The sequence below is a fragment of the Aethalodelphis obliquidens genome, unplaced genomic scaffold (genome assembly GCF_003676395.1).
Source record: "Aethalodelphis obliquidens isolate GAN/ISIS:26980383/991018 unplaced genomic scaffold, ASM367639v1 scaffold2, whole genome shotgun sequence".
NCBI classification, from domain to species: domain Eukaryota; kingdom Metazoa; phylum Chordata; class Mammalia; order Artiodactyla; family Delphinidae; genus Aethalodelphis; species Aethalodelphis obliquidens.
The window spans coordinates 65,124,450-65,149,360 of NW_020837946.1; the positions used below are offsets into that span (position 1 = coordinate 65,124,450).

At 34.9% G+C, this 24,911-nt stretch overlaps 1 protein-coding gene across 1 annotated transcript in view; it reads left to right on the top strand.

Moving 5' to 3' along the window:
* SCN7A (sodium voltage-gated channel alpha subunit 7) overlaps positions 1-23,985 on the top strand; it is an 87,883-nt gene extending 63,898 nt beyond the window's left edge. The window contains exons 18-25 of the mRNA XM_027129258.1: positions 489-662; positions 4,137-4,244; positions 13,885-14,163; positions 14,923-14,980; positions 15,740-15,873; positions 17,406-17,510; positions 17,826-18,096; positions 20,770-23,985. Coding sequence (XP_026985059.1) covers positions 489-662; positions 4,137-4,244; positions 13,885-14,163; positions 14,923-14,980; positions 15,740-15,873; positions 17,406-17,510; positions 17,826-18,096; positions 20,770-21,824 — 2,184 coding nt within the window. The 3' untranslated portion in view covers positions 21,825-23,985. The remainder of the gene's footprint in view (positions 1-488; positions 663-4,136; positions 4,245-13,884; positions 14,164-14,922; positions 14,981-15,739; positions 15,874-17,405; positions 17,511-17,825; positions 18,097-20,769) is intronic.
* The last annotated feature ends 926 nt before the right edge of the window (positions 23,986-24,911 follow it).

Genomic DNA, 24,911 nt, shown 5'->3' on the forward strand with positions numbered 1-24,911 from the left:
TATTTCATATTCATGTGTTTCCAATGGTTGATCTGACAAACTCTGTGACTTTTTCATGTAATAGCAGCATGGATTTCTGAAAACACAGGTTTGGGGGGTTTTGTTTCTTTGTTTGTTTATCTCTGCTCCTTTAATCTCAATAGCATATATCTATGAGATGGCTATGTGGAATTAGAGACAAGAACCAGGTCAGATGTGACTAAAGATTCCACCTCTTAAGTTTGATTAATTGATTTGAGAGAGGCTTTTCAGATCACTAATTAGAACACAATTTGGAGGTTCTGGAATCAATGAATAATGTCTGCTACAGGCATGGGATCAGAAAACAGATGTGGATTGTGTGAATAAATCCAAACCAAGTGAACAAGCCCTTGAGACTACAACCTATGACAATGCTCACCATCTAGAGATGGGATTTCATTCCCCTCTGTGCCAAAAGAGCTTATAGAAATTACATGTACACTAATCCTTAAATTTTTTACCCACAGGCTTTTGAAGATATATATATTGATCAGAGGAAGACTATTAAAGTCTTATTAGAATATGGTGACATGATCTTCACTTACATCTTTATTCTGGAAATGCTTCTAAAGTGGATGGCATACGGTTTTAAAGCCTATTTCACTAATGGCTGGTACCAACTAGACTTCATGGTTGTTATTGTACGTATTTTAAAGAAAAAATTGAAAGGCTATTTGATTTACTCTTCCTTCTTTACTCTGACTTACTCTTCCATTTACTTATGTCTTTCTTTTCCCTCTCTATATACATTTTCAGTCACCAACATCCCATATTTCTTCATATGTAATGCTTCACATCCATCCTTTTCTTTTCATTCTAAAATTTTAACAGTTCAGTACTTAACTCCTGATTCTTCTAATCATTGCCTATAAACCTGCTGCTAATTAGAACAGTCTTATTGCAGAATATCTTGAAAATATCAGCATTCTAAAATATTTAGATGGGTTCTACCTTTAAATCATACATTTAAAATTAGACTACTTATCATAACCTTCACCAGTACCACACTGATCCAAGCTACCAGAACTGCCCATTTGTATCACTGCAGTAGATTCCAAGCTGAGATCCTTGCTTCCACCACTGCACGCCTTTGTTCTACTCTCCACATAGCAACCACATATGTTGTACTGTTGTAAAATGAAACTCAGCTCAAGTCACTTTTCTTGAAATCCTCCAATAAACACCCCTCACTCATAGTAAAAGCTACAGTCTTTGCAATCAAAGGCCTACAAGTCTCTACATGATCCAGTCTTATGTCCTGCTACTCTCCCTTTCCCCCATCCTGGTCTATATACTGCTCCACCAGCACCGGAATTCTTGAAGTTCAAAAACCATGCCAAAATTACTTCTATCTTAGTGCCTTTGCACTTATTCTTCCTTCCACCTGAAATTTTTGCTGGCTCGCCTCATTTATGTCTGCTGAAAAGAAAGTGTTGAAGTTAGGTCTTTCTGCATTACCATATTTAAAACTGCAACCACTACAATACTCCTTTGTGCTTTCTCTGCTTTCTTCATTTCCTATTAATATTATATGGGGTTGGCCAAAAAGTTCCTTCGGTTTTAAGTAAAAATAAAAGACACATTTTTCATTTTCACCAAGAACTTTATTGAACAACATATTCACCCTTCTGTTCCACTACTTTCTGCCATTTTTCAGGCAACTTCATAATTCCATCTTCCCAAAACTTTTTATCTTTTTGAGCAAAGAACTGTTCTAGGTGCCTTTTACAGTCTTCCAGGGAACTGAAATATTTTCCATTAAGAGAATTTTGTAAAGACCAAAATAAATGGAAATCCAAAGGTGCAGTGTCTGGTGAATATAGCGGATGAATCAGAACTTCCCAGCCAAACCATAATAGTTTTTGTCTGGTCATCAAAGAAACATGTGGTCTTGCATTAAACTCATGGAAGATTATGCGTTTTTTGTTGACTAATTCCGGATGCTTTTTGCTGAGTGCTGCTTTCAGTTGGTCTAATTGGGAGGAGTACTTGTTGGAATTAATCGTTTGGTTTCCCAGAAGGAGCTCATAATAGAGGACTCCCTTCCAATCCCACCATATACACAACATCACCTTCTTTGGATGAAGACTGGCCTTTGGTGTGGTTGGTGGTGGTTCATCACTTGCCCCACGATCTCCTCCATTCCACGTTATTGTACAGTAGCCACTTTTCATCGCCTGTCACATTTTTTTTTAAAAAACAGAATGTCTTCATTACATTTAAGTAGAGAATCGCATGCAGAAATACGGTCAAGAAGGTTTTTTTCGCTTAACTTATGTGGAACCCAAACATCAAAGTGATTCACATAACCAAGCTGGTGCAAATGATTTTCAGTGTTTGATTTGGATATTTTGAGTATGCCAGCTATCTCCCACATGGTATAACGCTGATTGTTCTCAATTAATGTCTCAATTTGACACTATCAACTTCATCTGGTCTACCCAACCATGGAACATCATCCAGCGAGAAATCTCCAGCACGCAAAACACTTTTGACACATTTGACCAGTCACAGCACCTTCTTCAAAAACTGCTAAATCTTTTTTTGCATTTCAGTTGCCTTTTTTTTTTTTTTTTTTTTTTTGCGGTACGCGGGCCTCTCACCGCTGTGGCCTCTCCCGTCGCGGAGCACAGGCTCCGGACGCGCAGGCTCAGCGGCCATGGCTCACAGGCGCAGCCGCTCCGCGGCATGTGGGATCTTCCCGGACCGGGGCACGAACCCGCGTCCCCTGCATTGGCAGGCGGACTCTCAACCACTGCGCCACCAGGAAAGCCCTCAGTTGCCTTTTTACCTTTCTTGAAATAAGAAAGCATAATATGCTGAAAATGTTGCTTCTTTTTTTCCATCTTCAATATTAAAATGGTTACACAAAAATTCACCAATTTTGATGTTTTTAAAAAATGCACACAAATATGACAGCTGTCACAATACAATCTAACAAAATTGTTTCAAATGAAGTTAAAGACAACTAAGTGCTACTAGAGCCATCTTACAGAAAAAAACCAAACAAACCTTTTGACCAGCCCAATATAATTTACTCACTGATTTTGCTTACTGAAAGATAAGCTCTATTAAGGCAAAATAGTTTCTCAGTTTGGTTCTCTCCTTATCCTATACAATTGTTATTCTAGAACAATTCATGTCACATATTAGGTGCTCAATAATTTTTCTTGAATGAACAAATGTCTCCCTATTCTATAAACAATGATTGAAGCTTCTCAGTCTTTAAATAATGACTTACAATATCTGACCTTTGTCTTCTAAATTAATTCTTGCAATTAACCTTCTACTTCAACCAAACCATACTACACCTGCAACCCACCTTCCTGTTTCCTGGTATTGTTCTTTTGAGTCCACATCCCTCCATGCTTATATAAATGATACCCTTACTTCAAAGTCCACTTCAAGATAATCTCTTTAGCATGGGGTAAAGGAGAGTAATTTTTTTCATTTATATTGCCTTGAAAATACAGAAAATATGAAGATACAACAAAAGTTAATCATAACTATACCACCTTGCTCAATCTCCGTTAATTTTTTAGAATTTGAATCATATTTATACATATATGTTTAGTTTAAAAAATCACCTTAGAATCTTGCTATATTTTTTGGTAATTAGTACTTGGACTTAACAGTATTCATTTCCTTCTTTATGCCTCTTCTCTGAAATCCTATTTTTTATATCATCTTAACCATCTTCATATTTAGATTCATATGTAACTATATTCCGAATTTTGTTTTAATGAATACATTGTGTACTATTACTATATTGCAAATAATCATGTAACTGATTCTTAATTTAATTTAAAAATAAAAAGTGGATATAAATATTAAGCCTTGACCATAAAGAATCTCAAATATACAAACTTTTATCTCAATAGCATATATTCCTATTACCAGAAAATAGTTTTATCTTTCTTTAAGTGATTTTAACACAGAATGATTTTCTTATATCTTTCTGTAGGTCATCATTAAGATATATTGAAATGTATATTAAAATATTTCATAAATTTCTTAGTAGGCTTTGACTGTATCTTTTCCATAATAAAAGTTTTTTACACATTGTTTTGATTAAAGTTAAAATTAAATTCTATTCACTTTTTTGATATACCCAGGTGTTTTGTCTTAGCTTAATAGGCAAATCTCGGGAAGAACTAAAACCACTTATTTCCATTAAATTCCTTCGAGCACTCAGAGTTCTATCTCAATTTGAAAGAATGAAGGTAAGAGAAAAGTTTCTAATCTGTAGGTTTTTATTTAGGATTAATAAATCTCCATAAATTAACAATCATGTTGTCTTCACATTTGTATCTTTAACAATATTAATACAGAAGTTTTACATATTACTAATTAAAAATACAGAAGAAAGGTTTATTAGTTATGCTTATTAACATTTTAGGTCTTTATTGCTCATAAGATATGAAAACTAATAAAGATAAGCAAAAAATTAATAGTTGAGAGAGAAAAAAGTAATAACCCACTGATACATAGAAATATTAATGAAATGATGTCCATGTTAAAAATATAACTGATAGAAAATGAAATGTTGATCAGTTAGCTAACTTTTTTAAATTATAAGGACATCATACACACTTATTAATTTACCAAATGAAATAACAGTTTGAGTTTTAAAATAAATTCACTTATAAGCCACACGTCACAAATTATGAATTCTTGCCAGTCTTCTCTCTCTCGCTCCCATGTTAAAGCTTCTTCTGAACAATGTGAGGGAAACTAATAGGTTGCACCATATAAAATGGCCAATGTTCAATCTTTGGGCCTATAATGGAAGTCCCATATGACTCAACCTAGAAGAAAAAGCAGAGTCTATGACCACCACAATTAGTATAATTATATAGCTATACAATGATCAATTATATGCAGAAATGGGAGAGTAGTATTTTACCTTTTATTTTGTAATCATACATTTACATTTCCTTGCATTTGTCATTTACATGGATTATTTAACATTAGCCTGCCTCTTTGACTAATACTATGGAATATCATATATCCAATGTAGGTGGAAACAATAAGAAACTTATTTATGTTTAAGCTGCATTGTTTTTATAGTTGATACATTGTATGTTACATTAAAACTGCCATTCATTAAGAAACTCAATACTTAAATTCCTTCCACTTGGTTAAAAAATAGATATTTATTTTTATTTCAAACTTTGAGTGATTATTATAAATCTAAACAGAAATATAAGTAATTTTAAAAATGTGTTTTACCTAAAACATACTTCCAAAATTTTAATAGTACCATCTTTATATGATTCAATATAATATGATTATGTGATACACAGTTGTGTATACATATGTATATGTTTTAAGTATGTTAATTATATTTTAATATATATGCAAATGCATGATTGACAATATTTTTGTAATTAATATGAATCTGTGACTGGTCAACCTATTCTCCAAATACATTTGATGTGCTAATGTTGGGAAAGAAATATTTGATCATGTAGCAAATACAGAAAAATTCCAGTTATCATACACCTAGAAAACAAAAATTTTGAATATTAATTGTAATTTACATTATGACTTACGAAACACTTTATTAACAACGTTATGGAAGTCCACAAGGTGGTGATATTCCCCAGTGCTTTTAAACCAAAACAAGGAGGAAAATAAGCTGAAAAGGAGAAAATGATTGAAAAGATCTGTAAGATTCAGGAATGACAATACAGCCAAATTTCTAGCATAAATTCAGTTTAGTGATAAGATAATTTCATAGTATATTCTAGGGCTATAAATTACACATGGCCTATTAAAACATAAGGGCTGTGGGTAAGGGAAATGGAGAAATGTTGATCAAAGGGTCCAAAGTTTCATTTATAAGATGAATAAGTTCTGGGGATCTAGTGTACAGTATGGTGACTACAGTTAGTAATACTGCATTGTATACTCGAAATTTTCTAAGAGAGTAGATCTTAAATGTTTCTCACCACATACCCGAAAAGATAATTATGTGAAGTGATGGATGTGTTAATTAGCTTGATTGTAGGAATCATTTCACAATTTATACATATATCAGGACATCACCTTGTACATCTTAAATTTACACAATTTTTGTAAATTATACCTAAATAAAGCAAAACACATGTACAGATATACACTAACACACAGAAATTAGATAATGAATGTAACTAGACTACTTTTCCTTATTTTAAAAAACGTTCTGGCATAATATCAGCGTTTCTTTATCCTAATAAATTTAGATACAAAGAGGAAAAAAAAGTATCAAAATCAGCAAGTTTTCTGCCCTTGATTCACAGAAAAGTAGGAAGCGATTTGCTAGGGAAGCTGCCTCTCAAAAATCAAGTGCTGTTACTATTTGATGCCATTCATTAATTAAAACGGCAATGAGACAGTAGCCATGGACAATTCGAGGTCAGGTAAATAATTATGTTTAGGTCAAGGTCAGATCCAGATCTTAAACTTCATCTCATCCTCCGGAAGTTCTGTAGCTGAATTAACTGAGTATATAAGGAAGCTAAGTGATTACAAAATTAATGTTTTATGTATTTAATAAGCTTCAGGTGCTCTTACTATTTAAATATTTGTTTCAACCATATCTATTGCTTTTATTCTTACATTTGTGTGTATTTTCTAATAGACATAGCATTTTTTTCATCAGAAGCATCAGTGGGCCTTTCAAAATATCTAAATGTCAACAAAGGATCTGTGACTTAGTTTTAGAAGTAAAACTAAATGTAATTAAAAGCATAATTAAAAATCAAAATATTAATTCAAGGACAGAAATCTAAGGAATATAAGAAAGAAAGTATAGGCAAAAGGCTCCGTATCCAGTAATGGCTGAGGGAAGGGAAGGTTAGAATGGTAGAAAAGAGAAGGTTCCCTCAGGGAAAAAAAGAGAGAGAGAAAGAAGTGAGGTTGGGGAAAAGGAGTCAAAGTATAAATGATAAAGGAAAGATAAAGAGGTAGCAAAGATTGAAAATATTTTATTGGGTATAGCCACTGGTTTACATTCACCATAACAGCTTTAGTGGACTGATAAGAATAAAATTCTGAATGTATCAATAATATTTAAAGAATGAAGGAACTGAGGAAATGGAGACAGTGATCATAGATTATTGTTATATTTAAGTTTAGGTGGTAGATTCATTTCCCAAATGACCCACTCTGGAGTAGGTCACTAGAGACAGTGGTTCAGAGAGGAGATCTATGATTTTGAGAGGCACAGCTGCGCATTCAGTGTTTCTTGACACAATCTCTTGCCTTGGCTTCAAGAATCTACAATCTCTACAATCTCTTGGTCTTCCTCTTATTTTCCCTCCACTTCTTCACCATCTCCTTTATAGGCTAATCCTCCCTGAAGTTAGAATCCCCAAGATTAGATCCAGGCTTATTTCACTCTCATTTTATATGCTTTCTAAATAATCTCATACATATACACAGGTTCAGTTCTCTTGCCCATTTCTGGCACAATAGAGAAAATGGAAAAACGAGTTAAATAAGTGAAATAATTATGTATTCTAGTATTTATACCAATCAGCCCTGTTGTCTTTTAATATTTTTAGTACAAAAATTTTGAGAATATCTGGATTTTTAATATATATATTTTTAACATCTTTATTGGAGTATAATTGCTTTACAATGCTGTGTTAGTTTCTGCTTTATAACAAAGTGAATCAGCTATATGCATAAATATACCCCCATATCTCCTCCCTCTTCAACCTCCCTCCCACCCTCTCTATCCCACCCCTCTAGGTGGTCACAAAGCACCGAGCTGACCTCCCTGTGCTCTGCAGCTGCTTCCCATTAGCTATCTATTTTACATTTGGTAGTGTATATATGTCCATGCCACTCTCTCACTTTGTCCCAGCTTACCCTTACCCCTCCCCGTGTCCTCAAGTCTGTTCTCTACGTCTATGTCTTTATTCCTGTCCTGCCCCTAGGTTCATCAGAACCTTTTTTTTTTTTTTTTAGATTCCATATATATGTGTTCGTGTACGGTATTTGTTTTTCTCTTTCTGACTTACATCACTCTGTATGACAGACTCTAGGTCCATCCAGCACACTACAAATAATGCAGTTTCATTTCTTTTTATGACTGAGTAATATTCCATTGTATATATGTGCCACATCTTCTTTATCCATTAATCTGTCAATGGACACTTCAGTTGCTTCCATGTCCTGGCTATTGTAAATAGTGCTGCAATGAACATTGTAGTACATGACTCTTTTTTGAATTGTGGTTTTCTCAGGGTATATGCCCAGTAGTGGGATAGCTGGGTCCTATGGTAGTTCTATTTTGAGTTTTTTAAGGAACCTCCATACTGTTCTCCATAGTGGCTGTATCAATTTACATTCCCACCAACAATGCAAGATGTTGCCCTTTTCTCCACACCCTCTCCAGCCTTTATTGTTTGTAGATTTTTGATGATGGCCATTCTGATTGGTGTGAGGTGATACCTCATTGTAGTCTTGATTTGCATTTCTCTCATGATTAGTGATGTTGAGCATCCTTTCATGTGTTTGTTAGCAATTTGTGTACCTTCTTTGCGAAATGTCTATTTAGATCTTCTGCCCATTTTTGGATTCGGTTGTTTGTTTTTTTGATATTGAGCTGCATGAGCTGCTTGTATATTTTGGAGATTAATCCCTTGTCAGTTGCTTCACTTGCAAATATTTTCTCCCATTCAGAGGGTTGCCTTTTGTCTTGTTTATGGTTTCCTTTGCTGTGCAAAAACATTTGTTTCATTAGGTCCCATTTGTTTATTTTTGTTTTTATTTCCGTTTCTCTAGGAGGTGGGTCAAAAAGGATCTTGCTGTGATTTATTTCATAGAGTGTTCTGCCTATGTTTTCCTCTAAGAGTTTTAGTATCCAGCCTTACATTTAGGTCTTTAATCCATTTTGAGTTTATTTTTGTTTATGGTGTTAGGGAGTGTTCTAATTTCATTATTTTACATGTAGCTATCCAGTTTTCTCAGCACCACTTATTGAAGAGGCTGTCTTTTCTCCATTGTATATTCTTGACTCCTTTATCAAAGATAAGGTGACCCCATGTGCGTGGGATTATCTCTGGGCTTTCTACCCTGTCCCATTGATCTATATTTCTGTTTTTGAGCCAGTACAATACTGTCTTGATTACAGTAACTTTGTAGTATAGTCTGAAGTCCAGGAGCCTGATTCCTCCAGCTCCATTTTTCTTTCTGAAGATTGCTTTGGCTGTTCAGAGTCTTTTGTGTTTCCATACAAATTGTGAAATTTTTTATTCTAGTTCTGTGAAAAATGCCAATGGTAGTTTGATAGTGTTTGCAGTGAATCTGTAGATTGCTTTGGGTAGTGGAGTCATTTTCACAATCTTGATTCTTCCAATCCAACAACATAGTATATCTCTCCATCTGTTTGTACCATCTTTAATTTCTTTCATTGGCATCTATAGTTTTCTGCATACAGGTCTTTTGTCTCCTTAGGTAGGTTTATTCCTAGGTATTTTATCTTTTTGTTGCAATGGTAAATGGGAGTGTTTCTGTAATTTCTCTTTCAGATTTTTCATCATTAGTGTATAGGAATGAAAGAGATTTCTGTGCATTAATTTGGTATCCTGCTACTTTACCAAATTCATTGATTAGCTCTAGAAGTTTTCTGGTAGCATCTTTAGGATTCTCTATGTATAGTATCATGTCATCTGCAAACAGTGACAGTTTTGCTTCTTCTTTTCCGATTTGGATTCCTTTTACTTCTTTTTCTTCTGTGATTGGTGTGGCTAAACCTTCCAAAACATTGAATAATAATGGTGAGAGTGGACAACATTGTCTTGTTCCTGAACTTAGAGGAAATGCTTCCAGTTTTTCATCTTTGTGAACAACATTTGCTGTGGGTTGGTCATATAATGGCCTTTATTATGTTGAGGTAAGTTCCCTCTATGTCTACTTTCTGGAGGATTTTCATCATAAATGGGTGTTGAATTTTGTCGAAAATTTTTTCTGCATCCATTGAGATTATCATATTGTTTTTCTCCTTCAGTTTGTTAATGTCGTGTGTCACATTGATTGATTTGTGTATATTGAAGAATCCTTGCATTCCTGGGATAAACCCCACTTGATCATGGTGTATGATCCCTTTAATGTGCTGTTGGATTTTGTTTGCTAGTGTTTTGTTGAGGAGTTTTGCATCTATGTTCATCAGTGATACTGGCCTGTAGGTTTTTTTTGTGTGTGTGACTTCTTTGTCTGGTGTCGGTATCAGGGTGATGGTGGCCTCATAGAATGAGTTTGGGAGTGTTCCTCCCTCTGCTATATTTTGGAAAAGTTTGAGAAGGATAGCTGTTAGCTCTTCTCTAAATGTTTGATAGAATTTGCCTGTGAAACTTTCTGGTCCTGGGCTTTGGTTATTGGAAGATTTTTAAACACAGTTTCAATTTCAGTGCTTGTGATTGGTCTGTTCATATTTTCTATTTCTTCCTGGTTGAGTCTTGGAAGGTTGTGCTTTTCTAAGAATTCGTCCATTTCTTCCAGGTTGTTCATTTTATTGACATATAGTTGCTTGTAGTAATCTCTTATGATCATTTGTATTTCTGTTGTTACTTGTCCTTTTTCATTTCTAATACTGCTGATTTGAGTCTTTTCCCTTTTTTCTTGATGAGTCTGGCTAATGGTTTATCAATTTTGTTTATCTTCTCAAAGAACCAGCTTTAAGTTTTATTGATCTTTGCCATTGTGTCCTTCATTTCTTTTTCATTTATTTCTGCTGATTTTTATGATTTCTTTCCTTCTGCTAACTTTGGGGGTTTTTTGTTCTTCTTTCTCTAATTGCTTTAGTTGTAAGGTTAAGTTGTTTATTTGAGATTTTTCTTGTTTCTTGAAGTAGGATTATATTGCTATAAACTTCCCTCTTAGAACTGCTTTAGCTGCATCGCATAGGTTTTGGGCTGTTGTGTTTTCATTGTCATTTGTTTATAGGTATTTTTTCATTTCCTCTTGATTTCTTCACTGATCTCTTGGTTATTTAGTACTCTATTGTTTAGCCTCCATGTGTTTCTATTTTTTTCCTGTAATTGATATCTAGTCTCATAGCATTGTGGTTGGAAAAGATACTTGACACGATTTCAATTTTCTTAAATTTACCAAGGCTTGACTTGTGACCCAAGATATGATCTATCCTGGAGAATGTTCCATGAGCACTTGAGAAGAAAGTGTATTCTCTTGTTTTTGGATGGAATATCCTATAAATATCAATTAAGTCCATCTTGTTTAATGTCTCATTTAAAGCTTGTGTTTCCTTATTTTCATTTTGGATGATCTGTCCATTGGTAAATGTGGGGTGTTATAGTCCCCTACTATGATTGTGTTACTGTCGATTTCCCCTTTTATGGCTGTTAGCATTTGCCTTGCGTATTGAGGTGCTCCTATGTTGGATGCATAAATATTTACAATTGTTATATCTTCTTCTTGGATTGATCCCATGATCATTATGTAGTGTCCTTCTTTGTCTCTTGGAATAGTCTTTATTTTAAAGTCTATTTTGTCTGATATGAGAATTACTACTTCAGCTTTCTTTTGATTTCCATTTGCATGGAATATCTTTTTCCATCTCCTCACTTTCAGTCTGTATGTGTCCCTAGGTCTGAAGTGGATCTCTTGTAGACAGCATATGTACAAGTCTTGTTTTTGTATCCGTTCAGCCAGCCTATGTCTTTTGGTTGGAGCATTTAATCCTTTTACATTTAAGGTAATTATTGATATGTATGTTCTTATTACCATTTTCTTAATTGTTTTGGGTGTGTTTGTTTGTTTTTTGTTTTGTTTTTTGTTTTTTTGAGGTATGCAGGCCTCTCACTGTTGTGGCCTCTCCTGTTGCGGAGCACAGGCTCCAGATGCGCAGGCTCAGCGGCCATGGCTCATGGGCCTAGCCACTCTGCAGCATGTGGGATCTTCCCAGACCGGGGCATGAACCTGTGTCCCCTGCATCGGCAGGTGGACTCTCAACCACTGCGCCACCAGAGAAGCCCTGTATTTAATTTTTGATCGTTTGATTAACATGTGTCTTGGCATGTTTCTCCTTGGATTTATCCTGTATGGTACTCTCTGCACTTCCTGGACTTGAATGACAATTTCGTTCCCTGTATTAGGGAAGTTTTCAACTATAATCTCTTCAAATATTTTCTCAGTCCCTTTCTTTTTTTCTTCTTCTTCTAGGACCCCTATAATTCAAATGTTGGTGCATTTAATTTTGTCCCAGAAGTATCTGTGACTGTCCTCAATTCTTTTCATTCTTTTTTCTTTATTCTGCTCTGTAGTTATTTCCACTATTTTATATTCCAGGTTACTTATCCATTCTTCTGTCTCAGTGATTCTGCTATTGATTCTTTCTAGAGAATTTGTAATTTCATTTATTGTGTTGTTCATCACTGTTTGTTTGCTCTTTAGTTCTTCTAGGTCCTTGTTAAACGTTTCTTGTATTTTCTCTATTCTATTTCCAAGATTTTGGATCATCTTTACTATCTTTACTCTGAATTCTTTTTCAGGTAGACTGCCTATTTCCTCTTCATTTGTTTTGTCTGGTGGGTTTTTACTTTGCTCCTTCATCTGCTGAGTATTTCTCTGTCTTCTCATTTTGCTTAACTTACTGTGTTTGGGGTCTCCTTTTCACAGGGTTCAGGTTTGTAGGTCCTGTTGTTTTTGATGTCTACCCCAAGTGGGTGAGGTTGGTTCAATGGATTGTGTAGGCTTCCTAATGGAGGGAACTGGTGCCTGTGTTTTGGTGGATGAGGCTGGATCTTGTCTTTCTGGTGGGCAGAAACACATCTGTTGTTGTGTTTTGGGGTTTCTGCGAACTTATTATGATTTTAGGCAGCCTCTCTGCTAATGGGTGGGGTTGTGTTTCTGTCTTGCTAGTTGTTTGGCATGTGGTGTCCAGCAGTGGAGCTTCCTGGTCGTTGAGTGGAGCTGGGTCTTAGCATTGAGATGGAGATCTTTGGGAGACATCTCACCAACTGATATTATGTGGGGCCAGGAGGTCTCTGGTAATCCATTGTCCTGAACTTGGCTCTCCCACTTCCAATGCTCAGGCCTGACACCCAGCCTGAGCACCACGACCCTGTCAGCCACACTGTATTCAAAATGTGATCTTAAGACCAGCACATGGTTATCATGTGGCAGCTTGTTAAAACTCGAACATTTCAATCTTTCTTTTCTTCTCTTTTCTTTTCTTTTCTTTTCGTTTCTTCTCTTCTCTTCTTTTCTCTTCTCTTCTCTCTCTCTCTTTCTTTCATCAACCACTCTGATTGTTCTAGTTCTACTGCAGGCATTTTACTCCTCACATTTAATAAACCAGGACCTCGCTTCTTCCCTTCCAAGGGTTGTGTTGGGTGAAGCTGTGCTGGGCTGACCTGGTTGGGGTTCAGAAGCCCTCAGGACCTATTATATTCTTCCAGCCTCTCTCTAATTCTTAGAAATCCAGTCCCCTCAACCTGTCTGCCACTCCCTCAAGGCAGGCCTATCTTCTAAAGCTAAGACATTTCCTTTCTCCTCCACAGTTAAAACTTTCCAGAAAGATCAGCAATCTGAGGCTGGTATCATCTAATTAGCACTGAAATTGCTCAGGCAGGAGGCAGCAGGACAGTCTGGGCAGGTGTGGGTGGTGAGATAACTTGGGGTGCACTGAGGCTGACACTAGAGCACAGGCTCATGGCCTTTAATATATATTTTTAATTGAAATTTGTTTTTTAGGTTATTCAAATACCAGATGTGATCTATTAAATCTTTAAAGATGGTCTTTTTTGTTGTTATTTCAATATGACATTACATTAATAAATATTTCCAATTTAATTAAAACACTTTCACATTTCTTACCTAAAGTTTACATGTTTGTTTTTTATATGCCAGGTGGTAGTGAGAGCTTTGGTAAAAACAACTTTACCCACATGGAATGTGTTACTGGTCTGCCTCATGATCTGGCTGGCTTTTAGCATCATAGGAGTACACTTATTTGCTGGCACATTCTATGAATGCATTGACCCAACAAGTGGAGAAAGGTTTCCTATATCTGAAGTCATGAATAGAAGTCAATGTGAAAGCCTTGTGTTTAATGAATCCATGCCATGGGAGAATGCAAAACTGAACTTTGATAATGTTGGAATCAGTTTCCTTTCACTGCTTCAAGTAGTAAGTACATGTTTGAATTTGTGAATTACATGTTCATTCATATTGTATGTGAACATAAAGGACAAAATGTGGGTGCTTAATAAAGTTGGTTTTAAATAATTTTAGCAATTATTAGTTAGTAGATACATGTTATGGGACATACTATACTAAGCTCATTTAGAAAGACAAAAGTCCTTGCTCTGTTGGGAGGAGGAAGTGGAAATAAAGGTAGGACTAACGGAGGAAATGACAGGTACTGGCCAAAGCTATTTCCTCCACCACTGATGAGATAATAGGTTCACAATTTTTTATCTAACTCAGATTACTGCTATTCTGTTTCTACTTAGTGCTTTGAGGAATGGCTACTTGGTCCCCCAATATCTAGCAGATATAAGGTGGTGAATAATTCCTGTCTTACCTCTGTCATAGTAAAGCACACATACAGCAGTTACAACTAACTATGACACTTGGGCAGCGTGTATTTATTTACCATTTATCTATCTATCTAACCAGTGCTCTCTCTCTCTCTTTTTATTAATACTATCTTAAAATATTTTAAGTTATTAACTACAATTAAGCTAAGTAGTTTTAAATAGTTGTTAATAGACAGTATAAATGTAAAAATGAAAGTGGTAAAGATCTCAATTACACAGTATATTGAAGTGTGGTCAGCCTTACTAATCAAATGCTTTACTGTATTAATAACAGATTGAGTTTTAATTTTTATTTGCCACAAAGCATAAGATTTCCATAAAAATTAAATACATGCCATTTTTACAGGCCACATTTAATGGATGGATCACTATTATGAATTCAGCAGTTGATTCTATTGGTGTAAGTACAATATAATCCTAGAGCCACTGTTAAGGTTCACACAAAGTCATTTTTGCAATTCAAGGACAGGACACAAGCAATAATTGAGTAATTAACATGGTAAAAGCAAATGCTTATGCTAGATAGAAATTAAATACATTTCAGATTGAATATTTCATGAACAATGAACTCCTTCCAGGATTATATACAATGGTTGAGACCAAACAGACCCATTTGAAGGATTATCATAACAATGATTAAACCAATGCAATAAACTTTAAAATTCAAATAAAAGCCATGATATCTCTTCACCAAAGACCAAGGAGGAAATATTGCCTCAAGTATCACTGTTGTATTTTTTTGGTCATAAATTATTTTCTAAGTCTTAAAAGGTCAGTATAAATATTTTGCTTATTTTCTCACTTTTTATTTTATTTTTAAAAACAATTTTTTCAGAGAAATTTTAGATCTACAGCAAAATTGAGAGGGAGGTACAGAGATTTCCCATATACCCCTGCTCTCACACATGCACACCTCTCCATTATTGACATTCCTCACCACAGTGCTGCATTTTTTACCAAAGACGAACCTACATTGACACATCATAATCACCCAATGTTCATAGTTCATAGGGTTCACTCAGTGTTGTACATTCTATGGGTTTGGACAAATGTATAATAACATATACCCTTCGTTATAATATCATACAGAGTATTTTCACTGCCCTAAAAATCCTCTATGTTCTGCCTTATTTTGCTTATTTTTTAACTTAACTTTTAGGTAGATATGCAGCCTAATTTTGAAGACAACATCTACATGTGTTGTTACTTTATTGACTTCATTATCATTGGATTATTTCTTCCTCTGAGTATGTTGATTGGTGCTATTATTGCTAATTTCAACAAACATAAAGTAAAGATAAGTATAAATATTCTTTGTTCATCAATGTCCGAGGGGAAAAAAATGTCCTGCTTCAAATAATTGGTTTTGGATTCAGCTTAATGTTGTTTTTATTTGGTACTTATCTTTAAAAAAATGATTGATGTTCCTGCAGATTGATGGATATTGCTGAAATGTTCACTTTTACATTGTTTTCTATATTTAAATAAGCACAGACAAGATTAAAAGTTAAAAATTACAAATGTTTCTGTATATGGGTTTGTAAATAATGACATGCTGAAAAATAACATTGTTATGCATCTGCACAAATATCTGAAGATGTTCAAGAAAAATAAACCACACTTTTTTACTCTCTGATATACTCAAAGCTTTCAGAGTCATAACCAGCAGAGACATCTTTGTCGGTTGAAATAGCTTTTTCTGCTAGAAGTAGAGTGATAAATCCTAACTACATGACCTAAATAGGAGTGCTCGAAACAAATAAGAGAGAATTCAGAGGCAGAATTGAACAACCCATGTTTGGTGCCATCTCCACACAAAGACTCCCTTCAGGGCTTCTATTAATACAAATGTCTCAAAAGTCATATAAGTTCACTTATTTTAACCTCAGGGCCCTACTTTCTATTAGGTGTAGGAATGCCTTATGGTAAATCAAAGAAAAGAAGAGTTTAATCTTGAAATTCCATCTTTGGCCATGTCATCAAAGTTTAACCACATGCAGAATCTGGTAAACAAACCACTCTGAGTCTGCACTAATTAGATGGGATTAGAAAGATCAGTGGTCAAATGAAATATTCATTGGATTGGATGCTTCATCTTCCTAGGGATTTCAACCTAATGGGATGATATCCTAGGATTTGCTTCTGGACTTCAAACTGATGACCCCTGTCAATTTTAAGTGAGCAAGTCCTGCCATGGGCAGTAACAATTCCTAATTCCTAGATTAACACATTAAATGTTCACCTCTTATTCACTTTGCATATTCTGTATAAGATACTGAAATTAGCACTAGAAACACAAAGATGAATAATCCCTAGAAGGTTCAATGAAGAGGTAAGCACTGGTGCTTTTTGAATAATAGTGAAAAGTATCTTCTAATAGTATTTGGAAAATTAAGTAACGTATGAACATATAAAAACACATATATGACCAATTATATTTTTTCCTGATTATTAAAAGGTACAAACCAGCTTTACCTTTAGCTTTTTAGTTCAACTTTTCTTAGTCACCTTTCCAGATATCCTCTGCTGTTTCTCCTTTGTCTCTAACAAGAGGTCGGCCTCAGTAACTAAAAAGTTAAAATAGGATTGACTACCCACAAGAAAGTTCATCAAAAGATAATTATCAATCATTTCCAGTGTATACTCTGTGTTTTGTATGAATTTTTGTGCAGAAGATCAGACATGTTTAAACATGATTTAGTTCATCGCAGTTAAGCCTTTTTTAAAGGATTAAATCAATAATTGCCAAGCTTTCGAAAACGCATATTAATGTAAGATGAAATTTGGATTAAATATGATTTTAATATCTTTTTTCTTTCCTTTATTTACCTGGGAGGCTCAAATATCTTTATAACAGTAAAACAGAAGAAACAATACCATGCACTGAAGAAGCTGATGTGTGAAGTCTCTCAAAAACCAGTACCTCGCCCAGGAGTAAGGAAATATCTAGATTTTTTTTTAAGTTCTGAAAAAGTTTCCTTTATATATTCTCTCTTACAAATGAAGATGTGTTTTTAAAATTCTTAACAACAAATGCTTTTGACAAAATTTTTAAAATACAGTCTTTGAAAGAGCTTTTGATGGTCTTTCTGTTTGCTTTTACTCTGTGCTATAGTTATTGCTTGGTAAAAACTTAGTCTTCAGTTATTTTCCTATTTATGCTGGGAGGGAAGCTGTAAATCTAAAGACAATATGTCTGTATAAATATCTTATTAATAAAAATATTACACCTTTTTTCTTTACACACAGAACAAGTTCCAAGCATTTGTCTTTGACTTGGTAACAAATCAAGTTTTTAATGTCATCATCATGGTTCTTATATTTTTCCAAGCAATAACCATTATGATACAAAGTGATGAACAGAACCCCAAAATTGACATTGCTGTCTACTGGATTAACTCAGTTTTTGTTACACTGTACACTGGAGAATGTGTACTAAAGCTCATCGTTTTCCATTGTAACTATTTCACCAATGGATGGAACCTTTTTGATTTTATGGTGGTTGTTTTCTCGATGACAGGTAAGATTTTGTTTAGTCAAATTTTCATTTGTAATAATATTAATTCAGGCAAGCTCTTAAAGTAAATATCTCCTGAGATATAGTCTCTTAATAAGCAAAACAGGTAGGGATCCTTTTTATTTCCAGCAGGAATGCCTTACATTTTTACATTCATACATGTACACATGCCTGACAGATATAAGATATTAAAAATACTGTCTGAATTAATACATAGCCTTTACTTCACAGACCACCAGATAAATGCTTAATTACCCCTTCAGTATATCACATACATTATTTTTCTAAGATGACACTAGAAGGACCTTTATGTCTTTGCATGATATAACCTTTCAAATTCATTATTGTTCCCTTTCCTCTAATCTCTAAAACTGTTTGCTACTTTCACAACACTAGAGTTTTAGGGTTTAATGAATTTGTTACAAGTTTTCTCTTACTCTGGAGATCCCAGTCCTTTATTTAACAAATATACTTGATTACCCTCTTTTTGAATATATGTTATGCTGTGTGCAAAGAATTCAGTTACAAACAAAGTAGGCATAATTCCTGTATATACATAGTTTATAATCTATCAAGGGATGCAGATAATTAAACAGTACATGTTAATGTTGTGCTATTAAGGTTATGATAAGGGAAGAAGCATGGGGTGCCACAACAGCACAACAGAGCAAGGACCACCTAATCAGTAAGTAGAGATCAGAGAAAACTTCACGGAAGAAGCAAAAATCTAAATAGAGACCCATTGGATAAGGAGGTAGCCAAGAATCTAAGATAAAAGTGTTTTAGGCAGAGAAAAGTTTGTTTATTGTCTGCCTCTCATAAGACACATACTATAATGTTATCTCCATAAGAGTAGAAACAATATTTAATGTTATTGTCAAGTACTATTCTATGCAGTCAGTAGTGAAAAATGTAGATAAACTGCTCAGTTGTGCTCCCAGAAAATTCATTCATCAGCTGGTAGTAGAGGCAGTGCAGCTAATATTGATAGACAAGTACAAGAAGCTTGCTAGAAAAGTATGTAAAGTCAGGAAAGGGCTGATAGGAAGAAAACAGAGGAAAACAGAATTAATGAGCCCCATGAGATTGAAATGAGAGTTACTGAATCAGACATCTAGAAGGAGAGGAAATTGCAGTCCGAGATAAAGATGTTTGAATTTGAGATCTCAGAAGGTCAGGTATCCTGGGTGCAGAATGTGGCCATAGATGGGTGTGTCTACAGTAAAATGATGGAGATTATTAAAATTTAAGAAAGCCAAATACTGGAGGGCTAGCCTTTCAATGGGTTGTTGATGGTAGGTGCTGGGGTGGAAAGGGTGACAGTGAGCCATGTACCAAAGTCTCCAATGAATATGAGTGAGGGAGAATGAATAGATCATAGAACCAAGGAATGGTAGGAGATGGTATAGTTGAATGTCATGGTCCACAAACTCAAAAATTTCTTTTTTGTTTATAAAATTAATGTGAAGGAAAAGTATCTGAAAATCACATTGGAAAGAGGGAAAGATGCTTGCTTGTTCCATCTTTCTACCCTGAGAAATGTGGAATGGGAAAGAGTGAGTTATCTGTTCTTGAGAGTGTTGCAAGGGAAATAGTGTCCTCAAGATAGAGTCAGATTTTAGATAAGAAAGGAAGTGAAGAAAATTTAGTGATGAAGAAGTAAAAATGTGTTTATAATTAAGTAGGGAAACCTCCTGCATAATGGAAGGGTTTGAGAGATTGAGGAGAAATGAAAATTTGAGTCAGAGTAGAAAGTTCACTAAAGCACTGCGGAAATGAGGGTATATGTAAGATGGAACGTCAGAGAGAATGCCATCATTGACAGTGACCAAATTAACAGAAATGTGAGACATGATCCTTCCAGATTCAGCAAATATACCATCTCATTTAGAAGTTTCATGGGATTTTCCCCTTCTCCACCTTCTCAACTCAGAATGAACCACACCCTCTCCAGTACTTTCAGAGAGCATCCCTTATGTTTTTTATGGTAATTATAATTTCACCTTGCTCTATAGTTATATATCTCCCTCTCATAGTGCCATCATCTTCCCACCATTGCCAGAAAGAAAAGTTCTTGGCGAAGACTCATTTATTCAATTCACATTTAAAGCTCCTAAGGTCCCAGATACTATTTATGAAGTCAATAAATCAAATTATAATCTGTGATCACTGAATACAAAATATTTTTTAAACTGTGTTTATCCACTAGGTCTTTCTGCCTTGCATTATAGTTAGTTTAAATATCTACCTCTACTCCCTAGATTATAGGGTCTTTGAGGATAGGAGTCATGTCACTCATCTCCGCATATTTTCTTGACACCTTTATGAGGTATCCAATAAAGGTTGGGCTGAATTAAATTTCTTGATCTAACTGCAATCAGGAAAAAAAATATGACTACTGTCCTATATTATGAATTCATGCCATCTGTGACTCCAGAAGTGCTTGATCTGTAATACTCTGAAAATGATGGTAGAAATAATTCTCTTCCAAATTTTGTTAGACACTCTGAGCATTGCCACAATTAGTATTTGGCTAACCCAGACTTTCAATATGTGCTAAATGTTATACGGGAAGGATTAATTACCTTAACATATAGAAGAAAACCAAAGAAATGTAAAATAATTTATATTCCTCTAAATAATTGTATTGCCTGTTTTATCTTTTCCTACACCAAGGACTATTTCTGCCTCTGATGGTGGGATATTACCTTGTACCTCCTTCCCTTGTGCAACTGATACTTCTCTCACGGATCATCCACATCCTGCGTCCTGAGAAAGGACCAAAGGTGTTCCATGATCTGTTGCTTCCTTTGGTGCTGTCCCTCCCCGCATTGTTGAACATCAGTCTCCTCATCTTCCTGATCATGTTCGTCTACGCCATCTTTGGAATGTACAATTTTGCCTATGTTAAAAAGGAAGCTGGAATTAATGATGTGTCCAACTTTGAAACCTTTGGCAGCAGTATGCTCTGTCTTTTCCAAGTTACAATATTTGCTGGTTGGGACGGGATGCTCAATGCAATTTTCAACAGTAAATGGTCTGACTGTGATCCTGATAAAATTAACCCTGGGACTCAGGTTAGAGGAGACTGTGGTAACCCCTTTGTTGGGATTGTTTATTTTGTCAGTTACATCCTCATATCATGGCTGATCATTGTAAACATGTACATTGTTGTTGTCATGGAGTTTTTAAATATTGCTTCTAAGAAAAAAGCCAAGACATTGAGTGAAGATGATTTTAGGAAATTTTTTCAGGTATGGAAGAGGTTTGATCCTGATAGAACCCAGTATATAGACTCTAGCAAGCTTTCAGACTTTGCAGCTGCTCTTCATCCTCCTCTTTTCATGGCAAAACCAAACAAGGGCCAGATCGTTGCCATGGATCTTCCCATGGCTGTCGGGGACAGAGTTCATTGCCTTGACATCCTACTCGCTTTAACAAAGCGAGTTATGAGTCAAGATGTAAGCATGGAGAAAGTTCTTTCAGAGGTGGAATCTGGATTTATGTTAGCCAACCCTTTTAAGATCACATATGAGCCAATTACAACTACTCTGAAACGAAAACAAGAGGCAGTCTCAGCAACCATCATTCAGCGTGCTTATAAAAGTTACCGTTTGAGGCAAAATGACAAGAAAACATCAGATATTCATATGATAGATGGGGACGTGGAAGTTCAGGCTATCAAAGAAGGTTCATATTTTGACAAAACTGAGGGAAAGTCAACTATTTAAAGCCAGATCTAATCCCACTCACTACCTTTTCACCTTCTTTATATATTCCCCAAATGTTAAAAGTTTAGATCAGAAATAAAAGCAAAGATCAGAGAAACTAAAGATTTCACTTAAAAATCAATTGTTTACAACCCATGGAAGATAAGCTTGTGCTCACAAGATCCCACGTCCAATTCACTTTTACCCCTGTATATTCAGTCTGACCAAGACACCCCCTTGATATTACTGCAGAGTTAAATCGGGTTAAAACTGTTGTTTAATAATCCAATACTTGTTTTCTCTATATGGCTTATATGGAGTGTGCTTCTTCTGGAGGGTTGGGGGAGGTAGTAGCAGGAATTAGTAGCCAAAGGAGCTTACTTATACATTTTATGTCTACTTTAACTTGATGGGATTCAAGTCACTACTAATGGGACTTAATTACAAATAAACAAGTACTTTCTTAAAGTGGGATGGTATTTTAAAAAATAGTACAATGCTACAGGCCATTAAATCATAAACTTGCCTAGGCCGATGCCAATCAGGGGAAGAGGAAAGGCAGTTCTTAGAAAGTGTCTCTGAGATTAATCAAAGAGACTCTTGGGCTGATTCAAACCACTTTTGAAAACGATTGATTAGAGCCTAGGTTTTGTTTTTGATTGTTTTGGTTTTATTTATTTTTGGTTTGTGAATTAATGTTGTTTCATTGTTCTTGGATTCCTGGTTTCTCATCTTTTTGGCTAGTTCCAGCTAAGGACCATTCTCTCTTTAAGAGAATGAGTTCCTAGAACAATCAGCATAAAGGGAGCTACAGTTATAGCCTACATTTTCTAATTTTTCTCATTTCTCCTTGGGAAACTGTGGCCACTTTGTAGTACTTTTCACTGCACTTCATGGATTTTTATAACTTTCAGAAAGAAAATGATCACTAAAACTGTGTGGACTCTGAACTAGGAGATCAAAATGTGAGTTTGCTGTTCGTGGTGTTTTATAACATCAGTGTATGCAACTTAGTTTCCACTTTCACATTTATCTTTCCAAGTTTTCTGTTTTGTTTTGTGTTTATTTCATCACATACATAATTACTATGTAAAATGTTTTATGTTTGAAAAACTTTAAAATCCTAAGCATTAATTTTCACTAGTAAGATAGGCACAAATTGTTGTTTTGATGTAATCATAAAATACAGTCTCTTGCATCCCTGTAATTTGAGATTCAGATATTTATTCTATTTGTGTGATGATTGATTTCAGTGTGCCTACAAAGCCCTAAAGGATTCAGAAGGAAAATATGTATACTGATGACTTAATGAAAAGCTTTAAATATGTTGTATGACCTTCAATATCACTTAAATATCAGTAATTGTATTTTATTATGAATGCATGATCTTGATTGAGCCTTAACTATTATAATCTATTTCTGCTCCTCAGAAATGTATTAACCTGACCAAGATGCCTTTGGGGGATCCCCTAAGCAAATGTAATTTCAGAGTTCTGTTTCTTACTATAAATGTTGCTTCCCTCTCTCCTCCTGTTCTCCATCATGTGATGGGGACCAGTGAGGAATCAGTGTTAATTTGGTGACATGGTGACAGCTGGTGCTTTATTTAAGCTTCTCAATTTTCTATTTCTTGGAAATGCTTTAATGTGGAAACTGCTTCAAATATTTAAACTGAATCTAAGCTTGCTTCTGTAAATTCCATAAAGACTCTGAACTGATTTTAGTTCGAAAATGATATCTTTTAATTGTAAATCGTGTTTGCCACTAACCTTCCGAAAGCTATGTAAAGAATTATTTTTAACAAATCTTACAACATATTTTACTTTTTAGATACTAAAGAAAATAGTAAATACAACTTGTTAACCAAGGTAAGGTTTGGTTCTTTTTCTTTCGTAAATTAGGTTGGCAACTTTGTGTAATAAGAACTTTTTTAAAATGAGCCTTACATTAAAGCTTATTCATTCAGGTTCAAAGTTCGAAACTGGAAATATTTTTGCTTCGTTTGGATTAACTTAATTTTGTAAAATAAATATTAGTAAGCTTACCAGAGATCCTTACAAACTGAAAAATGTAAAAAGCACTCCTCTTAACAAAATCCGAAGTTTACTGGATATATCTCCATATTTTTAGAAGTTGCTATATGGAAGATAATGCTGAAATTAAATTTACTGTTATGCTAATATTTATCAATACCTGCTTCTTTAAAATTTTTCTTTCTGCTTCTTTAATAAATATAATTCACTTTAATATGGTTTTTAAAATGTTGGAAATAGCTACCATTTATTGAGCAGACTGTTAAGCCCAGCCTTGTGCTAAGTATTTACCATGCATGAACTCAGCATTCACAACTCATGAAGCAATGATAATTCTCATTTTATAGATGAAAAAACTCAGGCTTAGAAGGATTATAAGGGCTTTTATATGACACAGAACTTGTAATTAACATGGCCAGGAATGCAAACCAGGGCTAGTTTCAGAGCCTGAATAGTAAACCAGTCTGTATGACACCTGTCTAGTAATAAATGACCTGGGTAAAGACAAAGGAAGTTTAAGATAAATTATATTTTTGTGCAGAGATAAGGAATCTTTTTCCCTCCCTCTCCTCTCGCCCTCTCCCCCACCCCTCTCTCTCCCTCTCTCTCTCTCCCTTTCTCCCTCTCTCCTTCTCTCCTCAACATCCAGCCCCCCACCACCACTGCCCACACCCCACCCCTGTGGAAGGAATTTTAAAAGTCATGACCACTTCTGGAAAAAGGAAAGGCACAAGGGATAAAACTATAGAAGTTTTTTTCATTCAACATTTATTGAATGCTAGATACTAGAGATAAACCCAGAGCCTGGATAGATATACATACATATACACATAGATACATACAAAGATAAATATGAAACTAAAGAATTTATTGGCTGCCAGGGGAAACATAACTATTCAGCTGGATATATGGTAAGTTTTATACTCTTTCATATAACCTGTAATATATATATATACAGGAAGGAATGATGGATTCTACATTAGAAATTACAGGTGATATTGATAAAATGAGCCCCTGAAGAAAAAGAAAGATTTTATCAGTTAGAGAAAAAGGTAACTGTATTCAACACAGAGAC